The following is a 15,358-nucleotide window of genomic DNA, read 5'->3' as shown; positions in this document are numbered from 1 at the left end:
AAATATCAAGAATGTTAGTTGTACATCAGTCAAAATAACATTACTGAAGATGAATATTGTAAGTAAATTTGTTTCTTAAGTGAATTTCTGAACTAGAACTTTTAACAACTGAATTTCATAATTGTAATTACTATGCAGTTTGAAAACACAGTATTTAATACGCTTGTAATCGAAATCCAGATAATTGAATCAGGATATGTGTAGATTGTAGTAAAGAGAGTGAATATATTATAGTAGATTTGAGATGATGGTTTAAAACCATACTGTGCGGTATGAACATGTTAACCAGTTCAGTTTTTAGGCACATCCTTCAGTTTGTTTTCTGTTAATACATAATTATTGACCTATATGTACAAATAATAAATTTGTTATTTTTTTTTATTTTTATTGGTTTTATTCACTGTGCCAAGTCATATAAATGTTATTTCGAATGAATAATAAATAAACATTGAAAATTTTGTATGTCTTTGTATTTACTTAACATACTTAACTATGTTTACATGAAAGTTTAATAATTTTATATATATATATATATATATATATATATATATATATGATTATTTTCTTGAAGGGCATAACATCAAGTAAAGAATAAAAAAATTTAAAACATCTTTATTTTGCCATATGTTTCGATGTAAAATACTACAGTCATCATCAGTGGTTTTGAAATTCTTAAACATATTTACAACACATAACTTGTGAACAAGTAATAATTGGAAACAAGCACTAAATGTCATAAGATTAAATAAGCGAGATGTAGCTCATCCGAGGCAAATTTAATTTCTGTCAATATATATATGTGTATATATATATACATATATAATTCAAGATTATTCAAAAATATGTGTATATATATATATATATATATATATATATATTAGTCTCAATAAGATTTTTTTTTATTATAATACGTTATGTTTTTTTTATTATTTGTTAATGTGGAGACACAAATAACATTGTTATTTAAAAACTCATTTAACATTTTTGTAACAAATATATTTAAAGTGTGCAGGATATTCAAACACTCAAACATTTTTGGAAGATTTATTTTATTTAACACAAGATTTATTTATAAAATATAAATGAGAATAATATGTGAATTATTTAGTTCTTCGAATCATTTTCTGTGGAGTAGGACAGGGGTTTCACAATAATTGATAGCACAAATAATTTTAACAATCATTGGCATGGATAAACTAATCTGAAATCTTATTTACATTTATACTCTTTTAGTAGATAAGACTATTCATCATTAATGACGAGATGGCATTTAATTAAAATCATTATATTTACTACTGTTTACTTTTATGTTATATATACTACCATACTGTTTGAAAATACTTTTTGTTCTTCAGACTATTTTGAAATATTAAATAAAAAATATAATCCTCATGAATTTAATGTAAAACGAAGACTATACCTTGATGTTTGTACTTACTGAGTCTTTGATTTCCAGATTTTTGAATTATTATAACACAATAAAATATTTTGATATTTTATTATTTTGATGAATTGACGTTAACGCTATGAAACATCACAATTGTTTTACCGCAATTTTAAATTTTTTGACAGTTTATAAAAGTACATAATTAATACAAAATCTTTCGTGATGTGATATGAGCAAAATGCGGTCATACAAATTGGCTAGAAAACGCATATTCGTATTAATATTCTATAGCTGAATTGCTTTAACGTACAATGTTTCTTCATATACCTCAAGAGGCATCATATTGATCGAAAAGCCAAAAACTGTTCAACTGGTTCTATCAAGGGTGGATGCTCCACGCTTGTTGCTACACTAGTAAAAATACTAGTTGTAGTAATTATACAAAATGGCTTTGATACGGACCCTAAGGTTGTCTCAACACATTCAGTCGATAAATAACTACGATACATACAGCAATTCATAGTATTAAAAAACTAGCGGTATATTAAATCTAAAATTAAACTTCTATCGTGAATTTTTTAAAATCCTATTCATCTTTCCATGTACGGTTTTTCATTTTTCAATAAAGTTCGTTCTGTTACTTATACCATATTAGTCAAATTAATTAGTCAATGAATTCATATTGTTCTATTTATACTTCGGACAAAACTCATCCTGATTTTTATGTCAACACTTAAGGCTAACGATCATTTTTCATGAAACATACTTTGGATAGTCTATAAGTGTCTATAATCCTTACTTAAAATGTGCAATCATTTTATTTTATAAAATATTTCCCTACTTTTAGAATTCAAATTTCCGTTTTTGTATGTGAAAATTCTAGCTCTTTTTTTAGCTTTTCTAGCTCCACTAGACTCATTTTGCAATTATCGAAAATTATTATAATAACGTCTCGAATTTTTATATTGAACGTGCAGAAGTTGGAAGTCTGATAATTTTTCCTGTCGTTGGGAATCCATAATGACTGCACGACGACGCAGTATTCCAGCTCAGTTCGAACCCTCTGACGATACCTCTAGTACTTTATCCATAGGGTACGATGAATCTTAATCCAAATGATTGATAATTATACAAATGAGGTGTTTGATCTCCACCAGCTATATATATATATATATATATATATATATATATGATTGATTTTTTGGAGGGCGTAACATCAAGTAAAAAATATAAGTAAGGTAAAGATTTTTTAAAACATCTTTATTTTTCCATACGTTTCGACGTAAAATTCTACGTCATCGTCAGTGGTTCTACAATTTAAACAAACAGAAAGTAACGTTAAAAATTGAATATACATAAGCAATGGTAAAAAGAAAAGGTTTAACTGAAGAGACAGACTAATTATATCTAACCCTTAAATTATAAAATGCATAAAACATTACTTACTTGAAATTCTTAGATTATCACTAACACATTAATACAGCTTGTACAAATTAATAATTGGAAACAAGCACCAAATGTATTAATATGTGGTAGTGATAATCTAAGAATTTCAAGTAAGTAATGTTTTATGCATTTTTTAATTTAAGGCTTAGATATAATTAGTCTGTCTCTTCAGTTAAACCTTTTCATTTTACTATTGCTTATGTATATTTAATTTTTAACGTTACTTTCTGTTTTTTTTTTTAAATTGTAGAACCACTAACGATGACGTAGAATTTTACGTCGAAACGTATGGAAAAATAAAGATGTTTTAAAAAATCTTTACCTTACTTATATTTTTTACTTGATGTTACGCCCTCCAAGAAATCAATCATACATTTCAACATCAAAAACACTTTCAACATATATATATCGCTGTCGATGTCATCTTCCATTTCATTAAATAAATTTACTATTCACATTGATTTTTACTTAACTAAACTAACACGAAACTAACTTAGGCTTTAATCATCGCCTTAATGAAAATGTTAATTGCACACATATATTTTCCTTTATATCTATTTTGTATATATATATATATATATATATATATATATAACAAATGTATTCTGAGTGGATAATAGATATTAATTTGGAAATATGAACAAACAACACTCTTTTTTGCATTTATTTATTAAATAATAATTTTCACAAACGTTTCGAGACTAGGTTTGTCTCATCATCAGTGTGTTATAATTTAAAATTTAAAATATAGAAACCTAAATTAGCATTTAGTTTTTCAAAACTTGGTTTTCAAGTGGTTAGAGAATGCGGCCACCGACAACCGTTGCTGTGGCAGAGGACAGTGTATCGAGCGACTTGTAATGGATAACACAAAATGCTAATTTAGGTTTCTATATTTTAAATTTTAAATTATAACACACTGATGATGAGACAAACCTAGTCTCGAAACGTTTGTGAGAATTATTATTTAATAAATTAGTGCAAAAAAGAGTGTTGTTTGTTCATATTTCCAAATTATATATATATATATATATATATATATATATATATATATATATATCTTATAAATTAGGTTATTACAATTTTCGCTCTAAGTACTTGTCTTCGCGCATTTGCAATTCGACACTTGCTTGGCGGAGTCAGTACTTTTATACTATAATGTGGATTCAAATTACTACAATTGCCTAAATTATATGTTCTAATGTTTTATAAGTAGTTTTTCATAATGAATCAATATAAATACAGTCATATTTTTTCTTATAAATACTTACTTAAATAATTCATTTTTATTTCGACTTGAAATAAGTAGTTTATAAATATGATTCAAGAAGTAATGTATTATTATTACCCAATTATATATAGATATAGACTATAAATAAATTATATATTTAGTGGCATTTATTAAACAAATAACCAGTTAAATGCTACTTATAAAAGATATTTCGTATCGGTTCCATTAATTTCTCTATCTATTTTATCTTTTTTTAACCAGGACCAGTGGCACCAACCAAGCTGGTGGCGCGGGTGCCGGCGCTGGTCAAGGCACGAACAGGGGTGCTGCTGCAGGCGGAGCAAGTATGCATTCGTCACGGCACAGTGTCAGCTCGTCTTCGGGCGTGCTGATGGTTGGACCGAACTTTCGAGTAGGCAAAAAAATTGGATGCGGAAATTTCGGCGAACTTCGGTTAGGTAAGTTAAAAGAAACATATATTTTTTGTCACTATATTCGATAATAAAGTGAAATGCTAAACATTAATTTGATTATCTATGAGGCTATGAAACTGACTGTTTGCTTCTTAAAATAGCAGTGTCTTGATAATTTTATGCTATTTTTATATATATGAATAAAAATTGTTTTCTTAATTTTTGCTTGAAGGAATTCATAAAAAATTAGGTATTAATTATTCTTGGGCGTTCTACCTCGCCGAGAAAATGCTTCTAAATAAATTTTTTTTGTTACCTTTCCACAATAACCCAACTAAACTGTTAGTCACCGCGGTGGTTTGTTATACTTAATAGCGCAGCATGCTAACATTGTTTACTGTTACGGAAGAAAAGCTCATTCGATTATATTCTCTGCTGAGCAAGTTCACTGATTCGGATCGTATAAAGATGCTGTTTTTACGCTACCATATTAAAGGTTTTATTTACCTTCAACTCACATTTCTTGTTCATAGAATAAAATGATAGACATGGGTTTTTTTCTTTTACTAATTTTATCCAAAATTAAACCCATTCGCCATCATTTTAAAATATGTTTCCGCATGTTATTATTTCCATTACCTACATACATACCTATATATATATATATATATATATATATATATATATATAATTATAACAATTGATGAATTCAAGCCATTTTTAATATTCACGTAATTACTTTCTAATATTGACGATCCGTAACATGCTTGAAATATATGTGAAAGTTTTGCTAACATTTGAAATATACTTATGATATAAATATTCTTGTTTTGAATAATAATTCATTTCTCAAAGATTAATAAAATTTATACATATAATTCATAGTGGTACAATGATTAAATTACAAAACTTTATTAGTGTTGGTCCTCGATAAGATATTGGGGGTTCTTATTATTTATAGATATTATAGACATATTTTGCAAATCTCCAGCATTATATAAACCTTCAAGCTTGTTTTGAAGATGTTGAAAAAATTATTCTATAGCATGACATTTAGTATTGGAGAACAAATTATTTCTCAAAAACCATGTTAGATGTTTTTGTAATGTGTTTTCCTCTGTTTATTGGCATTTATGTAGTTTCACAATTCACAAAGCAAAATTTATTTGAATTTGATTGGTTTTACTTTTATCAAATATATTACTAAATAGCAATAGCAAAACTTATTGAAGAATTATATAATATATGAACCCATATATATTTAATTTAGTATGTCGGTTAGGTTCCTTGCAGAGCGAGTCCATTGATCGTTACTACGCGTTCAAGCGCAACATTAGCGTTCAAGTGCTGTATACTCGTATGTGTAAACCAGCACATACAATAATTTTTGTAAAATATTTACAATTTGTATATAAACTGTTGATTTATAATTTGAAATTCATATAAATATACGTATACTTTCCGGATTTTTTGTAAAATAAAACCACAAATGCATAGCTTCAATATAATTCTTTATGATTAAATTTCAAAAATTTATTAGTGTTGGTCCTTGAAGCATTTATTAGTTTACTTCACTTGATGTTATCTTCTATATATATATATATATATAAAAATAAGTCGGGTTTTCCTTCCTGACGAAATAACTCCAGAACGCACAAACCCATTACGACAATTTTGCATTCGTTGGAAAGGTCTCGGGCTCCGCAAGGTTTATAGCTAAGAAAATTAGTTGTGCATGGCATCGTGTCGTAATGCAAGCTGCTGGAACTTCACGCACCGTAATTAAAAATTTGAGTAATGACATTAGTGAGAATTATCCGAATTATGCTTGGTTAAGACAACGAGCAATTCTTGCCGCAAAGAATAATGATGTACACGCACTGAATTTTACCATTCAATCAAAAATTGCTGTCGATTTGGTGACATACCAATGATTCCGACTGGTCTTCAGTTTGACTTCAAATGATTGCAATTTCCAGTTCGCCTTGCGTTCGCAATGACAAGTCGCAAGGCCATACGCTTAGTGTTTGCGGGATAAATTTCAAATAGATTATTGAGAAAATCATTGTTTTTCACATAGGCAGTTATACGTTGCCTGTTCACGAGTTGAAAAACCATCCGCTTTGTTTGTGTTAACGCCAGACCAAAAAACAAAAAATGTGGTTTACCAAAGATCACTTCAATGAAACGGATAATTTGCGGATTCACTTTCATTTACTTAGAGAAGTTCAACTAAAAAACACTTCATTTTTGTAATCGAAATAAATTCATTACTGTTGTATAATAAAATCAAATTTTTCCTTTTCAAATATAAAACAAACAAAAAATTTCTTCATCTTTCTCACGAGACCATCTGGTGGCGAAACGGAGTTCGTCGGGTTTGCTTGTTACTCATAAAAATGCTTGGCAACTAGATATGTGTAAGAATTGTATTTTATCAATTAGAATCATGTATTATTATAAGAAGATTCGTTAACAATTCATCAAATTACACGATTTTTCAGTGGCCAAGTATTCAGATTTATATTTCAGTATTTCATAAGAAAGTTGTCTCAACATTCTTCGACTCTCAGGTATTATGATAATTTTGATATTGTTTTACTGTCAGTGATGATGATTTACAAAATCGATAAATAACTAACCTATTTTTAATTATTCAAAATCATGCTACTAATGGGTAAAATAAATATACAGAATCTGGTATATCATCGTCATACGTGAAACATCTTTCTGACTCAGGTCTGTTTCTATTTTTTATTTAAGAACACCTGTTCCATACTGCGAACGTATACCGCATTAACGTAAGAAAACGTATGGCTTCGTTTATCCGTGTTGCAACTTTTCGTTGTGAAAGTAGAAAGAAAATAGACCGCCTGAGTCTGAGTCTCAGTCTACTGAAGCAGTTTATGCGTTTTAGTTTTATTCTGATGAACTTGCCTTGTTTGTCTTGAAGTGCCAAGTTCGATCTTTCTTGTTCGGACCTGTCTTGTAGGTTTGCTTGCTCGAACATAACTACTATGACTTCATACATATCTAATACAAGTCTGGACTATTTTTTTATGGATAATAAAGTACAGTAAACCCTCGCTTTACGCGGCAAGTGCGTACCGTGCAGTATGGGAACCGTGCTATAAGAAACTCGTATTTAACATACAATTCAGGCTAATTCGTAGTGCGTTCTATGGAACCTTACATAGTGCAGTATGGGATCCGTGCTATGAGAGACTCACAGTTGGTACAAATCGTACCATTTTTATCGCGCTGTATGGAGACCAAGAAATACCACCTGAAGTAGGAGTAATACCGACGAAATGACATGTAGGGCATTGACACGATTGACACCTTATTCAAAAATTGGCGCGACGCAGTAGTCAGCTCAAACGTGTTCTTAGGCGGCTATTATACAATCAGGCATGTCTAAAAGATAAAAGTCGATAACAAAATTTACATCAATACCCTTTTGCACAACGAACTTATGGGCTGTTGACCAAATACCGTGTAATAAGAAGTCCGTGTAGTCGGAGGGATGTCGGATTTTTAGCTCCGCGTAGTATGGGAACCGTGTATCCAGAGTGCCGTGTAAAGCGAGGGCCTACTGTAGATGGTTATGCACCATTATTAACTTTTGTACAATAAAATATTATGTCACCTATATTTTTTATATTTTTCATCTATATTTTTATATTACGTATAAAAACAGATCATACTATTCAACCATTCAAATCTTATTGTTGATCCTTTTGATTTTATATAATTATACTAAAAAATTTGCTGGTTTTCTTCCACGCCTTCAACAATACTTCTTTAATATACGTATAAGCTAAACAGAAGATTGTGGTTGTATTGTACTTTACTTCCTTTTTTGACACAATAGTTTATTATAGTTGTATTGTACTTGTGGGTGAATGAGGTACCCACATAAACTCGTTTAATGTAACTCTTCTGGCTGGTAGAAAGTGCATTAAATTTTGCAAGACTTTAGTTGTCCTATATTCGTTTTACGACATTGCTCTTCATCTTTCGATTCTTTGTTTTATGCGAATTTTATAGTGATATTCGACATTGTTTTTCACGCTGTATAGTTTACATTGAAATGCTTCTTCAACATTACTTTGTATATTATTATAAGCATTTACAAAAATTTAGAATTTAAGATTTTATCTAAATCTAGAATTTAGATTCATTTCTTGTTTCACTGCAGGCAATTGAGTCTATTACGAACTTACGTACCATGTACAATTATATTAAGTTTCATAATTTGGGACAGGAAATCAAATTATACCGAGGTCGACCACATATACGTAGTATCCGATTAATTTTGTTAAGCTTCCAATATTAGTGTACAAAATTTGATTTTCAATACGATTTATTTATAAAAAAGATTTTGGCGCGAGTGTTTTAACATATGTGATAAGCATAAGATGCAAATGGAATATGGTTTTGAATGTAATAATTAGTATTTCCTTAGATATTTTATCTTTGTTATGAAATTATTTTGTTTTCATCTATAATGTTTAGTTCCTGATATTTTTTCAAATGTTTCTTTAAACATAATTATATTATTAAGTGCATTTCCTGCTGACGCGTTCATTATAATCTAATTAATGATTAATTAATATAATTATATATAATAAATTAATGAGTAATTAATTAGTATATTCAATCCGTTTAATATATAATCGACCGACAGTTAATGATGTAATTATGCCCGTTAACTTATATGAAAATGAATGACGATTATATTGTTTTTTATATCCTGATATTAATTTTACTGCACTTTCATACCATCGTTAAACATTGGTACAACCAAATATCATACACGATGAACTTACAATTGTTACGCTAGTTGGGATTAATTAAGTTATGGGAGGAAGCTGTTATAACAAGCTTAGATGACGTCTTATTTAATGAAACTGAATGGAAAAAAATATTTGTTGTTTGAATGGTAGGAGTACGTATGTCAATCATAGTAAATCGATATTTGGTAAAAGTACTTTTAACATCTAATTTGAAATTGCTCATTATTAAGTGTACACTTAGCAAACTTGATCAAATTGGTATGGTTATTTCAGAGTTATAACGAAACTTTCATCATAAACTTCAGAATGGAGTTTTCTGCATTATATGGCTTATAAATTCTGTTGTGGTTAGTTTTTCTGAAGATAGTGGTGAGTACCGGTCATGCTTAGCACCATCGATAAAAAGCAAAAAATTCTTATAATCAAAAATTTAATGCCCTGTTGCTGTTATATGTATTTTTTATTTGTGTTTAGATATTTAGTTTTTCAGAGGGTTAAGGGGGTATTCTACTGTAGAGGCATAAAGGAAACAAATAATATTTTTACTATCGATTTTTTTATCATTTGTTTATTGATATTTTATTATTACATAAAAAAAATTATTTAAAAAAAAAATTAAATTCACAAAGTTATTAGCAGTCAAAGTAGCAGGGGCTAAAAAAAAAGAGGGTGTCCTGGCGTGCATGATTCCAACCCTCCTGGTGATCCGAAATATAAAAAATATATGGATTCTTAATTATTATAGATGCCGCTATCGTATGACCCTTGGATAAGTTAAAAAAAAATTTGTTTGAATGGCGGCAGTTTGAAAAAAAAATTTTTTTTCATGTTTTTTTTTAACAATTCCGAATTTTTTAAATATACTAAATGAAAAGTTATAGTGTTTGGCAAGGTCCACGCGATAAAGCGATGTATAGAGAAGATCCTCTCCAAATTTGAAGTAAATCGGTTCATTAAAACTCGAGATATCCTTACCGCCAGCTCGAAAAAAGTAGTTCCGAGAAAAACGCGTTCAAAGTTTTAAGACAAGTCGGACCCGAACCGAGGCCACGTCACTAAAACGGTTATAACTCAGGAAATAATAGTAATTTTGAAAAATCCTTTTAATGACATATTTTTGAATAACTAAACTTTGAAAATATGAAAAAAAAAATTTCGAGTATATCCTGTTATGTTTTAGATAAATTAAGAATTGTAATTGTTTTAGCCTAACTATTGAAGTAGATTTTTGGTCGTGTCAGATAAATATATGAATCTTAATAATAACAAATTAAGAACTCTTTGAATTAATTAATGACATATAAACTATTTTAATTCACGTTAGCGATGCTACAAGCATTTTTTCGTTTCAAATGTCAAATCTATTTGATTTTTCGTTATTCCAATACCAATTCGGCACACTTGCTGTGAAAACTAGCGTTATCATATATGATGATCGTTACATCAGTCGGAAAAGCCTGATGCCAGTTTTCGCATGAAACGGTGTCAAGGTCGAGATAACTCTAACTGATAAAATGACTTCTGTTATGTTACCTGGACTTAGTAGATAGCGTTGAATAGTGTTCGAATTTTAATTAGATTGCGTAATTATTTACTAACTATTTATTGTAAATATTAATTTTACTGGTTGAACTTCCAAAATAAAACGGTTTGCTGAATTAGTCTAATTTATGTTTAATTGTAGGCAATATTTTTGCAAATTCATACACCTTTAGCGAACCGAGGTGTGTTTGCAATATTAATGATTTAACAGCAACATCTGCTTAATTCACAGGCAGAATCCGTCATAATAATCACTTACAGTTTTTTAATATTTTCTAAGCTTCTCCTACATTTCTAATGGTACTTCTTACTTACAATTTTATTTATTTTGTGTTAAAAAATGTTTATGCAAACTTTAATGCAATTTTTTTAAATTGCTATGTTTGTGAATAAATATAAATTAAATTTTTCAAGTGTTTTAATTTGTATAGTGAAAACATTATGTTTGTTTGGTTTGATTTTCTGAAGGACCAATGATTCTTGTAAAACACTTCAATTGCAATATTAATTAGGTGTTTATTTTTAATATAACTACATATTGTATTCGTATTTACAATATATTTGTAAATACAGATTGATTTAATTTATGATGATTTTTGATTAGATTTCCTTTGTTTTTATATATCTACATTATTATTCTTCATTTAATATTATCTGGACCCAGTTCTTATGCTTGCGCGTAGAAATCTAAATAAGTATTTGAATGCTTAAGAAGGTTGTTCGGTTTTTATTTTTATTTTTTTCGATTTGGAGATTTTTTGATATTATGAAAGCTAAAAACCTTAAAATTATTTAAAAAAAAAATCATCTTAATATCTATTTTTTGATGAAGTTATAGATATATATATATATATATATATATATATATCTATATCTATATGTATGATCCTCTGAAACCGTTTTTTCACCGCTCCGCGAGCTATTGTATGCCAGCTGCTCTCTTTTTCATTATAATACCTCATGCACATGACCTTTTTAATGATGACTATCTCTGAACACCATGGTGTATTTAGTACTTTAATTTATAAACTTTAAATACGTTTTTCTCAAAATGACTTAAAGTTGTTTTCTTTCTCGGAATTTTTCGTTTTATATAGCAACTAAAATGCTATTTTTGTTTCTTGAGTTGTTTTCAGTAATTGTAGAAACATATAATATAGTCTTAAGGTTAATATATCTCATAAATACTGTAAATATTTAGTAATACAATTTCACTTTTATTTTTTACTGTAATTTACAAATGAAATAAATTGTTGCGTGACAAACTATATGAAAACTGAACAATATAAACTTTTAGATATACTGTCATATGAGTATGGAAAATTATTCATACGTTGTATTCCCACACTAATGTATTGCGGACTTGTGCTATTTGAAATTTGTATTATTTCACTCGTTTTTTTTTAATAATAAATCGTAACTCGCTTTATTACTGTGTGTACTATGTAATATTAATACCTTATATATTTACATAATTTGCGTTCTCGTTTGATAGGTTTTTAAAATTTATTTCAATTCATTCATTTATAATCATAAATTGGTTTGATACTATTTTGGAAATTTATACATACTCGCAAAACAAAATATTCTGAGTTGCTGCATGATTACTCGAGTTCATTCATTTGAATGTTCCGATAAGATTTCAGTACAATTTTAATAAAATTGTTTGATTCCGTTGCGTGCGTGAAACGAGATGTTTACTTGATGTTTTATGTAATGATACGGTTTATTTAACTTTGAATCGGTAGTCTATAAATAAAGCGAATTATTCAAGCAGCAACTTTGGAAATTTAGTTATTTTTACCTGAAAAAAGTGCGATAATTGAGTCTTACAAATAATATTTTTTCGATTTTAATATCAAATTTTGTTTGTCTCCTTTATTGAATTGTTTAGTTATGTATTTAAAATAGTCGGTTAGTAATCATCGGTTTTGTTTATTTTATCTCTGCGCATGTTATCGCGAACAATGACAATTGATAGCGCTTATCATTTAAGTTTATACCATTCGCTGTCTTAATTTATAACATAGATAAACTAGACAATATGAGAACATAATATATTGATATATAATTTATTTTGGTATTTAGAAACCGATATTACTATAAGGCCTTACATATAATATAAGGCTCGTCATACGATTTTTCTGGTTGTATCACATTTTTTATATATAAGAATTAAAATCTGTAATTTTCTACAGTAATTGTCCTACCTATAGTTGCAACACGTTATGACTATACGTTATCGTATTTTAAACGCTCACAAAAGGCGATTTTACAGGTTATATTATATATCTCAAATTGAAACTTGATGTCATGTAGCCTGATATCAAGCAGGCAGATTACTATCCCACGATATAACCTCTCCAACTCTACGGCGGGCTGGTATAACATTTTTAGGTGGAAAACTTTTGACAGCAAACTGCATTTTCACTTTGTTTCAAAAAAAAATTCAATAGAGTATTTTCTTCACCAAATTGAAGTTGGGGAGTAATTTTTATTTAATAATATAGGTAGTAATTTGCCGAATTATCAAACGTTATAATAATAGCTTGAGGATTAGTAGTCAGAGATTGGATTTCATATATTAGACTACGCCATTAAAAGAAATCAGCAAAAACGCTCATAGAACTCGGAAAATTCTTGCTGTTAAATAAATACATTTTGAAAATTGTAATATTAATAATAATGTTATGTTATTAATATCTTAATGTAATTAATAATGTTCAAATACATTTAATATTATAATTTTCTGTTTAAAAAGACTTTATATGGACTAATACACACACACACACACACACACATATATATATATATATATATATATATATATATATATATATATATATATCCATTATTATATTATGCATACATTATTACACACATGAACTGATCAATTACCATTACGATACATCTATGCTAATTGGTTATTAAATGAAACATTCGATAATCAATTTATGCCTTAAATTAGATCGATCGTGTGTTTGTATATAATAAACAGCTAATGTACGTTTCCGCGAGGTAATTTTTCCGTATTTACACTTTTCCTCGTGTATTCGATCGTATATAGTACAGACCAGATTCGCTAAAAATTGTAAAATTATTTAGTACTGAATTTATTGAATAAATTATACTTGAAAATTCTTAAAATGTTACAATTTAAATTTGTTTTGTGTTGTAAATGAAAATCCTTGGTCATATTATTTTATTAATATGATTTTTTATTTGTTTGTACGAATCATGTCATACTGAAGATTTTCAAAATTATTTATTATATGTGACATTAGTTATATAATAATGCATTTTAGTTTAAATTTTGCAATAACTTTTTACTATTTACTTAATAAATTAGCTTAAAGTTCAATGGGTTTAAATTTCGTATTCTATAAGAATAAGATTAATACTTCACTTCTGTTCTGTATTATTGTTGCAAATATATGAATACGTAAGATTTTAATTATTTAATAGAAGTGCATTTCAAAATGTTGAATTGAACCAATGCTTCACTTACAATCGCTCTTTATTTTTAGAATCTTCAAAGAACAGCAGCTATCTTAGTTCAATGTGCTTTTCGTACTCAGCAATGGGACTCAAAAATAAATATAATTCCTTGCTTATCATTATGATTTACAAAAATGACTATTTTTCTTTGATTTCCGATAGATTTGTTCTTATCCGACGTCCAATCATGATTGGATTCAGTGCACCGAATCGGCATTCGATTTAGTCAATCTAAGTACCAAAAATTTTCTGAAGTCCCTTATGGTATAGAAGCAGATATTAAAAAAAACTTGCCCGTTTCCTGGTTAGGTTTCTGAGTAGATTTTGACCATCGATGCACATTCTATCTTTGTTTCAATAGATCTAATTTATTTCTTAATATTCTTTTAGCAGTTTGCTTTAATATCCTCAGATCTGTTTAATAGTGCATCAGATATTTCTCTTGTACAAGTTGTTTTTTAAATAATTATTATTGGTCTTGGGCAATTCATCTGATATACTGTGGATACCCACATTTAACATAACATCGATTATATAATATAAATGCAATATATATTTTTCAAATATATATATATATATATATATATATATTAAATTATATTAAATAAAAATCATTTATATAATTTAATCTGTTAGTATAATTCAAAATTTTACGAACTCTATTTAGACAAATGAAATACACGAGTATTACATTTTTATGTTTTTAAATGTATTTTGAATCAATTGCATTTATGATAAAAATGTGTAATATACAAAATAAAAATAATTTGAAAAATGTTTAAATATTGCACAGTTATTTGTATAAAACTTTAATAATTCTTCTTCATAAACAATTTAAATCATGTGATTCAAAATAAGCCAGAGATTATTTTGAATCACATGATTTCAAAATTGACAAAAAAAACTTGATATAGCATTAATATTGAAACGCGAATGGTTTGGACGCGATAACGTATACGGTTTTGATATCGTTGCTATTACGGATTATACTAACAATCATATGAATATTTCTGACAATTTTATCAAGCTCGTGGCAATATTT

General features: G+C 28.1%; 1 protein-coding gene across 4 annotated transcripts in view; it reads left to right on the top strand.

Moving 5' to 3' along the window:
* Positions 1 to 15,358, top strand: part of LOC113373752 (casein kinase I) — a 36,964-nt gene that overhangs the window by 1,763 nt on the left and 19,843 nt on the right. For all 4 annotated transcript variants that reach the window (XM_026614052.1, XM_026614038.1, XM_026614046.1 and 1 more), the window contains exon 2: positions 4,326 to 4,522. In XM_026614052.1, coding sequence (XP_026469837.1) covers positions 4,326 to 4,522 — 197 coding nt within the window. The remainder of the gene's footprint in view (positions 1 to 4,325; positions 4,523 to 15,358) is intronic.

Source organism: Ctenocephalides felis, unplaced genomic scaffold (genome assembly GCF_003426905.1).
Source record: "Ctenocephalides felis isolate EL2017-DRISC unplaced genomic scaffold, ASM342690v1 CF-g0.4_SCAFFOLD_00845, whole genome shotgun sequence".
Taxonomy (NCBI): Eukaryota; Metazoa; Arthropoda; class Insecta; order Siphonaptera; family Pulicidae; genus Ctenocephalides; species Ctenocephalides felis.
The sequence above is the reverse complement of the archived record's forward strand: the minus strand, read 5'-3'. Positions and strand labels throughout refer to the sequence as shown.